We start from the raw sequence: 16,719 nt of genomic DNA, 5'->3' as shown, positions 1-16,719 counted from the left end.
GACTCCATTCAAAAAGATTAAGTGAGGAAGGACGAGCAGAGGGAGAGATGGGTCCAAAGACGGATCTATCAAAGTAAACATGATGAAAGATATATGTGCGATTTTGAGCGGGATCGAAGCAAAGATAGCCCTTATGGTGAGAGGCATAGCTCAGAAAAATACAGGGAGTAGTTTTGGTCTGAAATTTAGTGTTATGATAAGGCATTAAATGCGAATATCAACGAGCACCAAAGACACAAAGATGATGATAGTCAGCCAGTTTGTGAAAGAGAAACTCGTACGGAGTCTTACGATTAAGAACTAAAGCTGGAAGATGATTGATGATGCAAACAACAGTACGAAAGACATCGAATCGGAAGGAATATGACAGAGAAAAAGTATGTAATAGGCTTAGCTCAGTTTCAATGACATGCCAATGTTTGCGCTCAATGAGCCTGTTCTGTGTCGGGGTGTACGAACACGAAAACTGATAAAGTGCGCCATGGTCTCGTAAAAAAATTTTAAAATCACGATTGGTAAATTCGCCTCCATTATCAGTTTGAAAAGTACAGATAGAGAGTTGAAGTTGCTTTTCAGTGACATGCTTGAAAGACTTAAAACACTCAAACACTTGAGATTTAGCATACGGTAGAAAGAGCAATGAGAAACGAGAAAAAACATCAACTATGAGGAGATAAAAATGAAATCCTTCATGTAAAGAGACTAGAGTCAGACCCCAGACATCAGCATGGAGAAATTCAAGTGGAGATGACGTAGAAGAAAAAGAGCAACCAAAAAGAAGTTTGTGAGCTTTGCCAATGAGACAACTCACACACACTTTTATTTTTTTATTTTTATTAACAGAGATAGCACGACTAGAGTTTAAGTAAGAAACAATATTCTTATTTTCATGTCCGAGATGTTGGTGCCATATATCAAAAGATGTCAGTTTGCCTGCATATGCTACCACTTGCATATGACCATCAGATTTGATTGGGTAGAGTCTCACACTGGATTTCGGTCATCTGAGACAAATCTTGCTTGTCTGACTATCCTTGACAAAGAATTCAAAGGGAGTGAATTAAAAAATACAATCATTATCTTTAGTAAATTGGCTCACAGATAAAAAAGTTCTTCGCGATAGCAGGAACATGAAGAACAATTTTTAAATCAAAGGAAGAGCCATGAGATTTTAGAATGAGATTACCCGTGTGGGAGATGTGAAGCATCTTACCATTGCCAACCATAATTTGCTTACCCCCATGATATTGTGATTTATTTGAGAATTGTTGGTCATCCATAGTTAGATGATTCGTAGCACTAGTGTCATGATACCAATAGTCATTAGTAGATTGCTAAAGAGACATGGCAGAGAAGGCTTTAGGGATATCACAACAAATTTTGGCAATATGCTTGCATTTTTCATAATATTGATAGGTGACTACCCTACGACCACCTTGAGTTTGGAACACTGGGTTGCTATTACACATGTTTGGAGAAAAATTTCTTCCTTGTCCCCTACCACGGCCTCGATAAAAATCATGGCCACGACCTTGACCCCTGAAGGCAGATTGACATGAATTAGGACACATTTTTCCTGATTAAGAAGCAAATTATATAGATTTGTGAAGGTATATAGGGTCAGATTGGTGGTGGCGAAGGTCACAAAGCTTTCATATTTGAGAGGAAGACTATTCAAAGTTATTTGAACTAACTCTTTATCTTCTACGGGGTGATTGGAGGCGGCAAGAGAATTGGCTAGGAACTTTATGTAGTCTAGATATGACAACATATCCATACTTTCTTTCTTAATAAAAGTCAGGTCTTTTTTTAGAATCATGAGTCTTAAAAGAGATTGAGATCCATATGTTTTTTCCAAGACAAGCCAAGCTTCAAGGGTTGTTTTTGTTCTCAAGATTTGACCAAGAACAGTTTCAGAAAGAGTAGCTTTGATCCAGCTGCTCAGAACGAACTCAAATAAGATAATTCAGATTCTCTATCTTACGTTTGTCTGTCACGACAATAAAGAGATCTGGTTGAAGAGAAGAGTTGTCGACAAACATGAGAAGATCCTGACTAATCATGACCAATTTGAGCTGAGATCTCCACAAAAAGTAGTTGTCTCGATTTAATTTTATCGAGACATGGCTGGTGATAGCATTCCACTGGGTCATAAGAAAAGAAATAGATGATGAGAAAGTCATAATAAAATCGTTTGAGCTTGATAGCTTTAATACCATGAAAGAGAAATGAATACAATGATAAACTTAATTTTCACTCTCTTGTCCACCAAGAGAATTGAGTATTCTATTTATAAGTATAACAATGTTTAGAATACACAGTTCTAGAGTACCGACTTACACGGTTAAATATGATAACAAACAACTAACAAATGATAGTAGTTATCATTTTTGATAACTCTATAAAAAATGATAATATCGGATACATGGTTGGCTCATGATACTCCTGATTGAATCCGACTTCTTGTAACTTCATTTGACTTATCTTTCTAAACTTCATTTGATTTATCCAAAACCTGTTTGGTGCATTTGGTTTTTGAGAAACCGTTATCGTCGGGAGACATAACCGTATGAGCATTATTCTTATCATGATTTACATAGAATGTCTCATCTCTAAAAGAAAATTTTAATATTTGAATCATGTTGATGGGTTGATTATTTTTATGTAATAAAATTGGTCCACCATGATGTTTTGGGCCATTTTTAAACCAAATCTCATTTTCATCAATTGTGAGCCCTCTTGAAAACTTAATCTTATGATGTGTTAGAGATGATTAAACCTACTACGATGAATAAATCATGCTGAAAGCATTTGTGCTGCTAGATCCAACATTTAGTGTATGCAAACTTAGGTCATAGTGATACCCTACTTAGGGTTTGTGTCCGTGGGCGAATGAATCACTTGGACACATATGTACATTGTTTTTAATATCTTTAAATATATGTTGATAAAAATATATTTTTATAAATTAAAATATCAAAAAAACAGTTTTTGTATTGGTTAAAAATAAAAATATCCATGTCCTTTTGTCCTATTTTTTTTAAAAAATACTGAACTTGTTTGCTGCATCTAATTAAATCATAAACAAAAGCACAACCACAATAGACTCTCTCTCACATACACATGTATACCTATATATATTGGCTACTAAAGATTTCTTCAAAATTTTTCAAGTTTTTGTAGATCAAATGTTACAGATGTGATCTATATGATTTGTTTAGTAGGAAACTTGTTATTAATCATGTGATTATGACAAGTAATTAAGTTTTCAATGGAGTGCAAAAATCAATGGTTCATAATGTATCAAAATTTCATAACTCAAAAGATCACATTTTTACGTCAGAAAAGCACCATCCATAGCAAACAACCCATGTTGAACACATCTCTGTGGTTAAATTGAATCGATATAACTTGCACCTATGACTTTTAGTTCATTAGTTTCTTACCTTCATTAGTAGCATATATATATATACACAGGAAAACCCATATCATCAAAGGGGTTTTGTCAAAGTTAGGTCAGGCTTGCATCTGTGCCCTGCACGTTAAAAAAAATTTGATTTTTTGAAATGCCGCTAAATGTGACAAAGCACACATATAGCATGTGCTGCTGATCACGTGCACGATCAGTGGTGCACACTGGTTCGACGTTCAGGGTTACTTGTTAACTACTGTAAATATGAGAACTAACGTGTGAACACAATTTTTATGAAATTTTTTACTTTTCTCTTGAATTTAATCGTACGATGTGATCTGCATGCTTGGTTTCATGAGAGCATGCCCTTGAATCATCTGACTTTGATGCATAAATGAGAATTCAATGGCTCATATTCCTCATAAATATTTAAACATTTAAAAATCATATTTTTTCATAAAAATACACAAAATAAGTGTTGACCTTTATTTTCCGTTCTCATATTCTAGTGATTATATATATGAGAGAGAGTATTTAGCTGGCAACTAAAGTCCATTTACCATGTTTCATTTGGCATTTAGCATGTTTTATTTAGCATGTCTCACAAGAAAGATGGTCAAACGTCTTCCTTTCTACACACACAAAAAACACACGGAAAGATGCTCGCAAAGGAATGTGCCCAACTCCCGGATGGCGTCCACCCTTTCGACTTTGGAAGAAGCACCATTCCACCACCACACCAATATATAAACCATCCTCACCCCATCCCCACAAGAAACTCTCAGAAGAGAGAAAATCTAGAGAGAGAGAGAGATGGGGGGAGCAATGGACGCTGCCCCACGATCCTTCCTCAACAATCTCTGCTTCCTACTGCTCTGTATCCTCGTCTCCAACCTCATCACCCTCTCCCTCTTCTCCTCCGACAGCCCCTTCCGCCAGAGCTCCTCCCTCAGCCTCACCGTCTCCCTCTCCCGAGCCGAGGACGAGATCGCCCGCCTCCGTAACGAGATCCGGTCCGCCAGATCCGTCTCGGGGGTCCTCCTGCAGCAGCTCTCCCAGCTCTCCGCCATCCTCCCCAGCGGCACCGAGAAGGCGGTGGCGGAGGAGGCCGCCGATTCCCTCCCCATGGAGTACCTCGAGTTCGTCTCGCCCCACAAGCTCCCCTTCGGTCACAACCCCAACTTCGGCTCCGATCACATCCTCCCCCCCGCCGGCCGCGCCTGCGACCGGTTCCCCGACGACCTCGCCCGATACATGAGCTACGACGTTGGCGGGACCTGCCCGGACGACGAGCTCCTCGCCCAGCGGCTCCTCCTCAAGGGCTGCGAGCCCCTCCCCCGTCGCCGCTGCCGCTCGCCGTCCCAGTTCCCTGCTCGATTCGTCGAGCCGGCTCCGTTACCCGACTCTCTATGGTCGATCCCCGACGACTCGTCCGTCGTCTGGACGGCCTACTCCTGCAAGAACTACACCTGCCTCGTCAACCGCAGGCACCAGAAGGGGTTCGACGACTGCAAGGACTGCTTCGACCTCGCCGGCCGGGAGATGCACCGGTGGATCGGCCCCCCGCCCCCGGAGGGCTCGCTGGACTATGCAATAGATGACGTGCTGGCCCGAAAGAAGGGTACGATACGGATAGGCCTGGACATCGGAGGAGGGACGGCGACGTTCGCGGTGCGGATGCGGGAACGGAACGTGACGATCGTGACGACGTCGATGAACTTCAACGGGCCGTTCAATAACTTCATCGCGTCGCGCGGGGTGGTGCCGCTCTACATGTCCGTATCCCAACGTCTCCCCTTCTTTGACAGCACGCTCGACATCGTGCACTCCATGCACGTCCTCAGCAACTGGATTCCCACCAAGCTGCTGCAGTTCATACTGTTTGACATCTACAGAGTGCTCAGGCCCGGCGGGGTATTCTGGCTCGACCATTTCTTCTGCTTGGAGGACCAGATGCAATCAGTCTACGTGCCCATAATAGAGGGGATCGGGTTCAAGAAGGTCAAGTGGACCACCGGTAGGAAGCTAGACAGAGGCCCCTCGATACGTGAGATCTACATATCTGCTATCTTGGAGAAGCCCATGACTAGTGGGGATCAGTGAGATTTTGGAAGGCAGGAAGCCCTTAGCCCCTTAGTGCTCCCCAAGACATTGAATGCTTGGTGCCCGATTTGGGCAGATTGGGTAGTTTTTTGTGATTTGGGCTCTTGGTTTGATCAAGATAAGGGTGGGAATAAGGTTTTGGGTGGTGAAAGAGTGAAAGGGAGGAGCGTTATATTTAGACATTGGTTTTTTTTTATTGGCCTATTTTGGTTTCCTTTTGGAGATAAGAGATGCTCCTTTAGTTGAAATTTCACTTTGGTAGGCAGTGAATTTTGTTCTGTGCTGCAATAGATTTGAATGGGAGATCGAGATGTAAAAGCTGGGGAAGAAAATGTTTCGGGGATTGTGATGATGATTACATGGTCCCAGGTGATTATGTATCTTTTCGGATGAATCTATAATCTCACTTTTTAAACTTGATTGTCCTTGATGCTTTATCTTTTCTTATGCCATGCCTCTACAAAGAGTTTCAGGGTTTTTGGGGTTTCAAAATTGAGGGTGCAGAGTCTCTCTCTCTCTCTCTCTCTCTCTCTCTCTCTATATATATATATATATATATATATATATATATATATATATATATATATATATATATATATATATATATATATATATATATAAGTTGGGCCATTGGGATTCGAACTTGCATCGTCACAAGACAAGGTAACGTGCACTAACTGCTCCTGCCAGACAAGATAGCCCCGATGGTTCTAGGTTCTCTCTTTTTTTTTTCTTAATGACTAAGAAACCTGTTCAGGTAGGCCGAGCATCCCGGGTAAAACTTTTTGCTCATTAGTAAGATGCTTTCAACACTTTAATATTAATGCACACACAAAAGCAAACAGTCAGAAATTATCCTATCCTCGAAGCAGATCCCGTGTTAGGGGCCAAAACAAAACAAGGTGTGTGCCCAACCTCTCCTAACCTTGTGAGCAGGCTCACAGTGGGACGAGTGGAAGTTACATGTTAGCACTTAATTAGAAACATGATTGACATAACCAAAGTTAGGTTGCTTAACAGGGGACTTGAGTTGGGCAAGAGGTGAATTGATTCGAGCTAGCTCAGGTGTTTCTTGTAGCTAGAGTTAGAGCGAGGGAGGATTAGGTGCAATGTGATTGCATACTTTCAAATTCAATGTGCTGATACATCTGATCATTCACCATCTTTGGGATACAATCTGTCAACTGTGGGGCTAACAGCAGATGCAGGTGATCAGGTGCGGCAGCGCCCTGAAAATGTGCCGTCCGCTAGAGTGGGTCTCAGCTGCAAATGGACTGATGAGGAATACCATCAACCCCATAAGCTGCTGTGTGTATCATAATCAGCTTGAACGTTGGTTTTGAAAAAAAAAAAACAATTTGAAATGCACCTTGCGGATACGACTTGTGAGCAAGTTCCTGAACTGCAATAAATATTCATTAGAATTCAGGAACTTGGTCACATTCTTACGCATACCCTACTTCAATCGTCAAAGCAAAGGGATAGCCCACTGATAACAGGACTCGTCTCTGCTAATATTCTGGAACTGTGCTGCGTCAATGCAATCAGACGTGTGCACCAAGATGGGCTCGGTGTGGCAACCACGTCTTCTTTTATGAAAAGCGTGTGGGTCCTCTCAGCCATTGACTGTGTCGAGACTCGAGTCGTTGACCCCTCCCTACAAATAATAAGCCAAAAAATAAAAATTATTGGACTCCGCCTGGACAATTACCGAGAGGGAGGAGAATGGAAGCAGAGTCAGAGTTGCAGGAGAAGGGATCCAAGGAGCGGCTATGTGCCATGACAGCATTTTACGTGGGGTCTGCACTCTGTAACCGTGGACCCTATGCAATGCTGAATGCTGTCTTGTGATTAGCTATGGCACTTAGCCATGTCAATTAACCGCTCCTTTGATGCGGAACTGAGCCTAGCTGGCCTCCAACTAGTAGAGACGTGCCCCCGATCTGATCAAGAGAACGAATGACACACCATTGCCATCCGGGAATGCCCCTTCGTTTGGAGGTTCAGTCCACCGTTCTCATTTCGGTTAAGGTTGGTAGATCATCACTGTCCCACCGTTCTCATTTCTGCTACTTGACCGACAGCTTCGGTATTCGATCGTCGGTGTCATTAGAGCCGCTTCCCCTGTTACAGTTCTTTTTTCTGAACAGCAGGGAAAATCCGACCATGAGTCATCGACCGAATAAGGCTGCCCTGGTCGGCAGAACAACATCCTCGTTTGGTCGCCGATTGTGATAGAAATCCCTATCGACAAACATAAAACAAAAAATCATATCTAGGGACTATTACCTGTCGATGGCTCGCCGTCTGCTTTCGCCGGAGAGGGGGCTGATGAAAAACCAACGGCCTCACAGGCGCCGCTGGCTACATCATGCGCTTGTCGGTATGTAGCCGGACACCGAAACCCCAAAAACCTTCTTCGATTAGGGTTTCTTCCAGAGGGGTTCCGACCATGAGTTTACGTCGGCTGCCGTCGCCACACACGACATCAGGGGTTTGATTTTTGCCGATGGCATGGATCCACGACGAACTCTGGCTGCCGTCACTGGGGAGCCGGCGATGGCCAATGTCACCGGGCATCTCCTGGCGCCGCCGGCCAGCGTTTTTTTTTTTGTTGCTTCTGTGCGAAAGGGTTTTCCCCCTTTTGGTTAGGGTTTTTCTCAGAAACCGCAAGCAGAAAACGAACCCCTTTGTTGGTAGGGGTACTTGCTGAGTTTCCGGCCATAAACAGTCCTCAGGGAGCCGGCGAAGGCTTGTGTCGCCGGGCATCGCCTGGCGTCGCTGTTTCACCGACGGTTTTGCTGCAACTAAGAGAGAGGCGAGAGGGCATTTGCGATTTCTGAGAAACTGAGACGGTTTCTGAGAAACCGAGATGATTTCTCAGAAGCTGAAAACCGTTTTTCTTATGTTTTTGGTAACATGGGCCAGACCGGGTATTCTGACTTAGTGGAGGACCCGATCCAGACCCATTTTAGGTGGATGGGGGTCTGCTGAAATATCGGATCGGTCATGACCCAGGACCAGACCCGGACCTATTAGGGATCCGAGTCTGGGTCTGATTTGATGAGTTTAATCTAGAGTGCTCGGGTTCGGTGGGTCAGACCCGAGTCATTTTTGGACAAGGTCAGACTCGGGTCCTATTTAGATTGGGTCCTATATGGATCAGACCCAAACCCATTAGAGATCCGGGTTTGGGTCTGATCTATAGGACCCAGATCTTGTTTGGATCAGGTCCATCCCAAATCTTGTTTCGATCGGGTTCGTCCTGGGTCTAGTTTGGATTGGGTCAGACCCATGTTTCTGTTCGGACCAGATCAGACTCGGATCCTATTTAGACCAAATTGGATCCATTATAGGATCCACTACTATTTGAAACTGGATCGGATCTATGACCAATACGACCCTGTTCGAGACCGATTTGGAGTCATTTTTTACCGACTCCTTGCATTTTTTCATCGGATCTGAGATGTAGAGACTCTATTTTTATACTATTTTTATGGATCTATAAAAATACATAGATTTTCTCGTTCGGTTATAGGGTTTTATGAGCTTTTGTTCATGTTTTTATACCAGTTCATTAGGTTCAGAACCGGTTCAGATCCTTGAATGACCGGTTTAGAGCTGTTTCAGACTGGTTCTAGCTTGAGGACCCCGGGTTTTACCCATATGGGTTTATTTTTGTTATTTTTCATGTTTTATAAGTATTCATTGTTAAGAAAGCATGACTTATGCATATTAATTTATGTGTTTTATGTTGGTTAAGTTATGCATGATGTTTTAAGCATGAATTATAACTAAATTCATGACATTTTATCATCAAAGTTAGTTTATGCATATAAGTTGAAGCATAAACTTGTATTTTGATGGTATAAAGTATATTTTGTCATGAATATACATACATTAACATGTGTGCATGGTCATGCTCCATAATATATGTTTTTGAAAAAAGATCTTGATTGACCGATTTGTGTAATCACCAAAGTAATCTGAGTTGTGTTGATTGGGGATTCTTTGGACCATATGAAGATTTGTTATTATGATTGTGTGTAAGTTTATGAAACAATGATTCTACCCAAAGGTAGGTAGTTGTGTTTCAAATTTACACAGGCGGTTATAGTAGATATGTATTGCAGCCCATGAAACATGTTCATACCCAAAGGTACAGTGCTGAATCATCTCTAATTACATGATATGCTAGTTTCACCAACTGAAGTCAATTCTTTATGAATTGAAGAGATAGAGCAATTAAGAGTATTATCGTTTTCACCAAAGTGGAACGATACTGACTCAACTATGCTTGTCTCAGAAAATGTGAAAATAAAGGGTTTCACTTTTACCTTTTCATCACAAGTCTCGTCTGAGCAATAATAAAATTTTATCTTTCATTCCTTGTTGTATCAGGTTCTTTTTTTATCGACGATTCTAGTAACATTCTCCTTTTAGACGGATCTAACTTTTCAGATTAAAAAAAATAGTGTTGTTCACTCTGGGTTATATAGACCTCGATTTGACACTTAGAACTGAGGAACCTCTCGCTCTTACAGAGCAGAGCACAGCCAAATAGAAGGCTGCCTCTGAGAAGTGGGAGCGTTCGAATAAACTTAGCTTGTACCTTTTGTAATCAAGAGTAGATAAAAATATTTGAGGCATTATTCCTCACTATAGGACAATGAAGGAATTTCTGGGAGCCATTGAGGCTCAATTTGTCAGTTCTAATAAGGCTAGGGCCAGTACATTGATGTCCAAGCTAGTATCTATGAAATATATCGGTGACAGTCACATTCGACATACATTCTGGAAATGAGGAATATTGTATCTCAATTAAATGACATGAAGTTTGTCATTTCTGATTCTTTCTTGGTCCATCTAATTTTGACTTTGTTGCCAACTGAATATGGATTCTTTAAAATCTCTTACAACACACATAACAATGAATAGTCTCTTAATGACCTATTATCGAAGTGTGTTGAAGAAGAGGAGATACTGGAGGGAGAGAGAGTGCCTAGTGCACAAATGACTTCTCATAAGAAAAAACAGAGGTCGAGGTTAAAGAAAATCTCCTTCAAGAGAAAGAATCAAAAGAAAGTCATTGGAGAGAGTTCAAACTCTCAGGCAAAAGCTAAATCCTAGTCAGGAGGCTCTTTTATAAAGTGTTTCTTCTGCAAGACGAAGGAGCATAATAAGGTGAACTGCTTGAAGTATAAGAAATGACTAAAAAATAAATGTAATAAGTCATTTGTTTCCCATGAGTGCAATTTGATTCATGTTCCATTGCATAGTTGGTGGATTGATTCTAGTGCCACGATGTACATTGTCAACTCCTTACAGGCATTTCTGAACAAAAGGGAACCAACAAAGCATGAAAGAAGCATCTTCTCAGGAAATAAGATGCGTTCACATGTCAAAAACATTGGGACCTGCAGAGTAGTGTTAGAATCAGGATTCATTTCAGATTTGGTTGATACATTTTATGTTTCATCTTATGGTCGAAACCTGATTTCAATTTCAAAACTTGATAAATTTGGTTTCAGTTTTAAATTTAAAAATTCTAAGCTTGCTATTATAAATTTTTTTGTTAATGTGGGTTCTGCATATGTGTGATGGTTTGTATCGATTAAAAATTGAATTTCAAATTTAGGAATCCCATTCTATTGAGAATACATTGATTGACAATAAACGTGGCTTAAAAGAAAATGAATCTTATTTGCTTTGACATTGGAGGTTAAGACACATCTCGAAAGAGAGAGTTCAAGACTCGTGAAAGAGAAAATCCTTGGATCCCTTGATTTCACGAATATAAAGCCATGTGTTGACTGCATAAATGCTAAGCAGTCAAATACGCATAAGAAGGATGCTAAAGGCAACAATGGAAAGTTGAAGATAGTGCATACGAATGTGTGCGACCCTTTTTCAACGTGTTATATGGGTGAAAAATATTTTCACATTTATAAATGATTACTCATAGTATATGTATCTCTACTTATTATTTAAAAAACCAGAAGTCTTTCAGGTTTTTAAGGACTTCAAGAAAGAAGTATAAAAATAAACTGTGACGTTATTAAGGTTGTCAGGTCTGATAGAGGTGGTGAATATTATGATCGTTTCACTAAGATTGAACATGAGGAAGGGCCATTAACACGATTTCTAAAAGATTGACGATCCTTTTAGTTTTTCGATGGATTGTAAATCCAACAAGTTCATAAAAAAATTCACAGCTTCATAACCCACGTTGTGCAAGATGAGTTTTCTTCTCCAAGAGTGCAGTCTAACCATCATCCATAATTTTTAGAAAAGGGGCAAAAGCCCTTTCCTGATTTTGGGCATTCCCTTTAAAGAGAAGTAATGAATGCACATGGGCTCTCATTAGACACCAATGAGAGACCCAAATTAGAATTTAGACTCTTCATTGGACCTCTTGATTGCCCAAACACAAGAGGACATGAGTGTTTTCAAATCAAAATGAATCCAGATCTAGATCCAAAAATCAAAATCTACCCAATTATCCTAATACACCCTCTAGTACCACAAAACAAATCCTACTGAACATTAGAACTATTCGGATCCATAGGATCTGACTCCTAAAAAAATAAATAAAATAAGATAAAAAATACAAATGTTTTTATGTATGTGTCCAAAAATTACAAAATTGAAACCATACATCAAAATGAGTTTTCTGAGATGCATAAAACAAAAATCTTAGAAAATAAATATGTATGAAGTGATGCTTTTACTCTTGAAATTTGTTTGGACCCAAATGGATCATCTTGGATCTTCTTGAGTAAGTTTTCTCGTAATAGGCTATCAAAGGCGGATCATCCTCTAGCTCGTCGTATATGTTGGGTCCAGATGCTCTGTATCAGTTTGGCTGTTGGCTATATTGAAGTCACCTCTTTGGAATGTGATAATATTAAGAATATGTTGAGATGAAAACCAATATGAATGAGTATTTGATATGGCCAGCAAAATTTTTAGTATATGTTGTCTATTGATTATGAGATTTTTTCTCCTGTCTCAACTAAGGAATCATTGAGGATAATCATGACCCTTGTAGCTCATTTTGATTTAAAGCTACATCAAATATATGTGAAAACTGCCTTCCTGAATGGGGATCTGGAAGATGAGGTATACATGCAACAATTTCCTGGTTTTAATGTAGATGACTCGAATCATTTGGTTTGCAAATTGAAGAAGTCAATTTATAAACTTAAATAGGCTATTCGCCAGTAGTATAATTAAGAAGTTCAATAAGGTAATTATGAACTTTGAATTCACTGAAAACAATGTTGATTAGTGCATTTATGTTAAGACTAGTGGGAGTAAGTTCATAATTTTGGTTTTATATGTTGACGATATTCTTCTTGCAACTAATGATTTGAGTCTATTACATGAGACAAAAAATTTCCTTTCTTCTCATTTTGATATGAAGGACATGGATGCGGCCACATATGTCTTTGAAATTGAGATCCGGCGTGATATAACTAAGGGTGTCCTTAGCCTCTCTAAAAAATCATATATCCTTAAGGTTCTTAAAAGATATGAGATGGAGAATTGTTCTCATGGTTCGACACTCAGTGAAAGAGGATAAAATGAACCTAAAGGACTGTCCTCAGGATGATAATGAAAAATCTTATATGACAACTGTCTGTATGCTTCAGTGGTTAAGAGTTTGCAATACGCGCAGACCTGCACACAACCTGATATAACATTTGCTGTGGGAATGCTTGGTAGATATCAGTCAAATCCAGGCATTGTGCACTGGAAGGCCATGAAAAAGGTCATCCGCTATTTACAAGGAACGAAAGACTACATGTTGACCTATAAAAAAGCTGACCACTTAGAGGTTATTCCATAAAATATTAAATTTTTTTATTTGGGGTACCGCCTAGTCCGCCTAAGCCGTACCTAGGCCTCACCTAGTCTTTTTAGGGACTCACCGCCTAAACTCCACCTAGCGCCTTTGATAACTAAGCTTTCAACTAAAAAACAATGTATTTTTTCGGTAAACAAGCCAGCTCGAACTTTATCTCATTTAACTTAGACTCATTATGAGCTCGAACTTGTATTGACTCGCCACAAGAATGAGCCAAGCTTGAACACTTCGAGCTCGGCTCGATTACCGACCTTATTGCTGAAAAACTGATTTTATAGGAATGGACTTATGTTGTGAACTTGTGATGCATGTGGCTGTATATAGCTGTTGGAACTTCTTTTTGAAATTCAATTGTTTAGTCTCTGACCTATGTCACCTGGGTATAGGTGTGGGTGCGGGTGGCACGACAATTCCAAAAAATGTGGGTACGGGAACGCTGCTCTCTCTCTCTCTCTATCTATCTATCTATATATATATATACATATACATATTAAATATCACATAAATACAAAATAAACTGACTATAATTTAAATACATATGCTATATCAAAAATATATAATATATACTGAAAATATATATAAAGTTATAAACTAAAAATATAATTATAAATTATAAATTAAATACAAACTTGTATGTACGGAGGATAAAATGGCGTGTGTCTGAGTGTCGATGCATGTCGACAAGGGGGATGCACTTGTCAACACAACACAGGTACATGGAGGAAAAAATGGAGTCTCCAGGTACCATAGTCACAGACTTATTTTCTTTAGAATACACTAGCTTACTATGAGTAATTACAATTTTAGGTGATGCTAAAGAAGGTTCTACCTCTATTAGTTTAGAAGCGTTAAAATGCATTCACCCAAGGGAGTAGCCTAACACAAATTGTCTTGCTATATGAGGGTTGATTTCATGTATAAATCATATCTTCTCTTTAGAGCTGCTTTGTCTGCTTGTATTTGTAGCTTGTTGAGCGTAAGACTTCTGGCGATGTACTATTCTATATGTTGCTCCAGATTGGATAAGTTTAACCACTGCAAGGTAAGAGAGTGGCATTTATCCGATATTCTATTATCTAAGGTGTCATGGTTCATCCAGTTAGACTTTCAAGCTACCACTGTTACATGGGAATTTAAAATTACTGCTATTTACTCTTTCTACCCTATGATGAAAAGGATAGCCACTGATTTTTATCATGCACATCAACCATGCAATTTGACAGAGGAGAGGAATTATCATATCCAGTATTCACTGACCAGCTTTTGTGGCATTCAAAATTTGAAAGCTGTCCAATAATTTATGAAATTTCGCTTCTTTTCTATGTTCTTTACTTCTAAAATTGTGTCTATAAGGGAGAAACAAAAAAGCAAAAAGGAAAAATCTCGAATTGCAAGTGGAATGAAAAATAGCCAAACTGCAAACTTGAACCCATGGAGGTTTTGTTAAGCATGTCAAGCTTTTTCGTTATATTTTGCTGGCTCATAGGAGGAAAAGAAAAAAAGAAGAAAAAAAGGGGGGAAAAGAAAAGATGAAGAAAGGGTAAGAAGATGAGGTTTTGCAATAATTTTGCATGTGCAGCTGTGTAATTACATCTTCCGAATTCCCTAGTTCCACTTCTCTCAAGTATCATCTCCTTAACTCTGTGCAAAGCCAAAACCCGGGATCTGATTCTTTTGTCTTTCCTTGTAAGATATACACGAAGAACTCTTTATGTCTTTGAGTTTTGGACATTATTACCCATTTTCCTTCGTTTTCTAAGGTTTTTGGTTCTTAGGCTTAGGCTTATTTATTTAGGTTTTCATGTCTTTTCTTTAGCCTTTTTATGGTTTCATGTCTAGTTTTTTTTTTGGTGCTTTTTTTTTTTTGAAAATTAGTTATGTGCTTATGTATATTTTCATGCTATTCTTTGTAAAATGCTCTATAGACATCTTAATATAGCTTACAGATCATTGATGTCTATTTAGTCTTTTTCTTCCCTTGCTTCAAGTTACTTCTTACATGAATCCTGTTTCACTTTCCAAATGGTTCCTCACATGTTTCCTTTTTCTTCTCAGCTTCCTAAATTCTCTTAAAATTTAAACATTTTTATTTCCCTTTGTGTTTCCTGCATTGCTTCCTACTTTTTCTTGCTTTTTTGGCAACCGTAGTTCAACCATAACTTGAAGAGGCCTTCTTTGTCTGAAAGTTGTAACGACCATCATATTTTTAGTCTTGTTTACTTAGGGGATTTAAGGATCAAATTAAACTGATCTAATCATCGACACTTGTATGCTTTTTGTTAGAGTTTTTCACTTGACCTGATTTTGGTGTTTCTCTTGGCAAATAAGGTGGTTCCCTTGCTGCTTTCTTTGCTTTGGATTTCATGATTCCACTGAGTCAGTATTTCTTTTTCTATTTTTTTTTTCTGATCATCATGCTTCTAGTTTTTTATCATATCCGTGCAACTTTAAGAGATTCCTTGCTTTTCATAACATGTAATTCTATTAACCTTGTTGTACCCCACATGTAGCTGTGGAAGGTTGGAATGTTTTGGTTACTGGGGTTCGTGAAGAGGCTCAAGAAGATGACCTACATGCAAAATTTGGAGAGTGCGGAGAGATTAAGAACTTGCACCTCAATCTTGACCGCTACGTGACTACGATTCTTCTTTTCTTTTGCTTGTCACAATGTACTTACATAATGAAAAGAAGTTGTTATTGGATCTTGGATCCAAGTTGGGTCTGTACAGTACCAGACCCGACTTCTATACTAGATCCAATTTCTGTACCAAATCGGATCAGGACCCAAATGTAAAATATTGTATTTCTCCTTGTTAGAGGGTATTTTTGTACCCTAAAAAATTGTATTAGTTATATACTTATAACCTAATACTATGAAAAACACGCTGAGACTTTCATACGTGAAATCTTGCAGTCCTTTCTTCTATGTTGTGCTTTTTTCTTTTTGCGCAGGTGAACGTGGAGGTCATTGCGTTTTAACATGGTATCAGAGCAACATTAAAATTGGGGCCTGAGACTGTTTTCCAAAAGGAATGACCAAGGAGATGATCTGAGCCTTCAAGTCAAGAAAATTCATTCTTCTTCAAATCTCGATTTCTGCATCTTCTTCCTTCTTTTCTGATTTTTGTTCTGGTAAGGACGTCAACATCTCATCTGTCTCCTTTCTCAAATCTGATCCTCTTCTTTAGGATCAGATTTCTTTTCTTCTCTCTAAAAGTTTAGAATCGGTTGATTGATTCTAAGAGGCTGTCGTCAATCTAAAACCTCTTTCGTTAACCCAAAAAGGATTCTCGTCTATGTCACATGGGTGTGGGTATAGGTATGGGTGCGACAC

General features: G+C 39.3%; 1 protein-coding gene across 1 annotated transcript; it reads left to right on the top strand.

Moving 5' to 3' along the window:
• Window positions 1-4,192: 4,192 nt before the first annotated feature.
• Window positions 4,193-5,928, top strand: LOC149816285 (putative methyltransferase At1g29790). The gene has a single exon (XM_089987368.1). The coding sequence runs from the start codon at window positions 4,226-4,228 to the stop codon at window positions 5,513-5,515; it is 1,290 nt and encodes a 429-aa protein (XP_089843494.1). The 5' UTR covers window positions 4,193-4,225; the 3' UTR covers window positions 5,516-5,928.
• Window positions 5,929-16,719: the final 10,791 nt, after the last annotated feature.

This window comes from Nuphar pumila, chromosome 14 (assembly GCF_984573655.1).
Source record: "Nuphar pumila chromosome 14, dmNupPumi1.hap1.1, whole genome shotgun sequence".
In the NCBI taxonomy this organism is placed as follows: Eukaryota; Viridiplantae; Streptophyta; class Magnoliopsida; order Nymphaeales; family Nymphaeaceae; genus Nuphar; species Nuphar pumila.
The sequence above is the reverse complement of the archived record's forward strand: the minus strand, read 5'-3'. Positions and strand labels throughout refer to the sequence as shown.